Here is a 1,613-nt window from a genome sequence, read left to right as displayed (position 1 = left end):
CCCCCCCCGTTACCCTGCTCTCCCTGAGGGTGACGGCATCCCCCTTTCTGCTTTCTCTCCCCAGCAGAGCCAGTGGCAACCACAACTCCAGCAGCTGAGGGACATGGGCATCCACGACGACGATCTCAGTCTCCGGGCCCTGCAGGCCACCGGCGGGGACATCCAGGCCGCTCTGGAGCTCATCTTTGCGGGAGGAGCCCCCTAACACGCTCTTGGCTTTTTTTCGAGGGGGGCCAGGCCACGGACACCGGGTGGTGGTTTTTATTTCGCGGCGTCTTGATCTGTGCGACCCGGCTCCGCCTTTGGATTCTCGCTTGCCGTTGGAGCCCGTCATCTCCCGTGCATGATCTTCCCCTTCTGCCTTTTTCTGGTCTGAACGGAGCCCGCGGCAGACTGCAAGAAACCGCCAATGTTGAGCACTGACCCCCCAGAATTACGTTTTTGCACGAGGGGACCTTGTGTGGCAGCTACAATGGGCGGAAAGGTGACACGGACCCAGGTGCTGTAAGCTAGTACCCCGCAGTGCTCGTCGGTTCCGAGGAGTTCCTCTTTTGGCTGAGCCGGCAAACGTCTCCCTCCTCTGAACCCACCATTCCCTTCCTGCCGTACTCCCAGTCTCCGTCTGGGCTTGCGTGACCGTACAAGGTTTCATTAAAAGCTCTCCTTCTCCAGTTTTTGTCCAGTTTTTCTTAAGGATTTGAGACAGTGATGCTCTGCTGTAGCTAAGCAAGGCCATCTCTAGGTGTACTAAAATATTGGGTTTCTCAGCCTGGTGGCTTTAGACAGCAGCACCACAACCAATCTTTTTGGGGGGAGAAAAGATTGGATTTATACCCCACCCTTCGCTACCCGAAGGACTCTCAGAGTGGCTTAGTCTGCTTCCCCTCCCCACAACCGTTCTCTTTGAGAACTGTTCTCGGGAGAACTTGTGACTGATCCAAGGTCACACCAGCAGCTGCATGCGGAGGAGGAGGGGTATCAAGCCCGGTTCTCCCAGAATAGAGTCTGCACCACAGCTCCTACCAAGTGTTTTTTTAGGAACATGGCTTTAGAGAGGAGGAGAAGAGATTGGATTTATAGCGCGTCCTTCACTACCCAAAGGAGTTTCAGTGCGGCTTACAATCCCCTTCCTCTCCCCATAACAGACACCCTGTGAGGGAGGTGGGGCTGAGAGAGCTCTTTTGAGGACTGCTCCTGAGAGAACAGCTCTGAGAAAACTTGGGACTGACCCAAGGTCACACCAGCAGCTGCAAGTGGAGGATTGGGGAATCAGACCCGGTTCTCCCAGATTAGAGTCCGCACTCCTAACCGCTACACCAAACTGACTCTGCTAGGCATGCAGAAGGTCCCAGGAGTGGGGAATCAAACCCGCTTCTCCCAGATTAGAGTCCGCACTGCTAACCACTACACTACAAGGATCTCTACTGTGTGACTGAAGGTAAGGTGGAGCAACCGTTTTGTGGCTATGCCCACCATTCAGGGTCAGAGTTTCAAGGTGCCCGCAATCTCAAAAAGGTTGGGGATCCCTGGGTTAGACAAAACCTTGGTTCATCAAATCCCCACATACCCATGAAAATTGACTGTTACCTGCTTATAGACTCGAGGACAAATGA

General features: G+C 54.2%; 1 protein-coding gene across 2 annotated transcripts in view; it reads left to right on the top strand.

Moving 5' to 3' along the window:
* UBL7 (ubiquitin like 7) overlaps positions 1-665 on the top strand; it is a 15,529-nt gene extending 14,864 nt beyond the window's left edge. Inside the window, exon 10 of one of the 2 annotated variants that reach the window (XM_015414146.1) lies at positions 68-665. In XM_015414146.1, the coding sequence (XP_015269632.1) occupies positions 68-205 (138 nt within the window). In that variant the 3' untranslated portion in view covers positions 206-665. Of the gene's footprint in view, positions 1-64 lie in introns of both variants that reach the window. The other variant, XM_015414145.1, reaches the window with a different exon arrangement.
* The last annotated feature ends 948 nt before the right edge of the window (positions 666-1,613 follow it).

Source organism: Gekko japonicus, unplaced genomic scaffold, assembly GCF_001447785.1.
Source record: "Gekko japonicus isolate JY-2015 unplaced genomic scaffold, Gekko_japonicus_V1.1 scaffold4820, whole genome shotgun sequence".
Taxonomy (NCBI): domain Eukaryota; kingdom Metazoa; phylum Chordata; class Lepidosauria; order Squamata; family Gekkonidae; genus Gekko; species Gekko japonicus.
The sequence above is the reverse complement of the archived record's forward strand: the minus strand, read 5'-3'. Positions and strand labels throughout refer to the sequence as shown.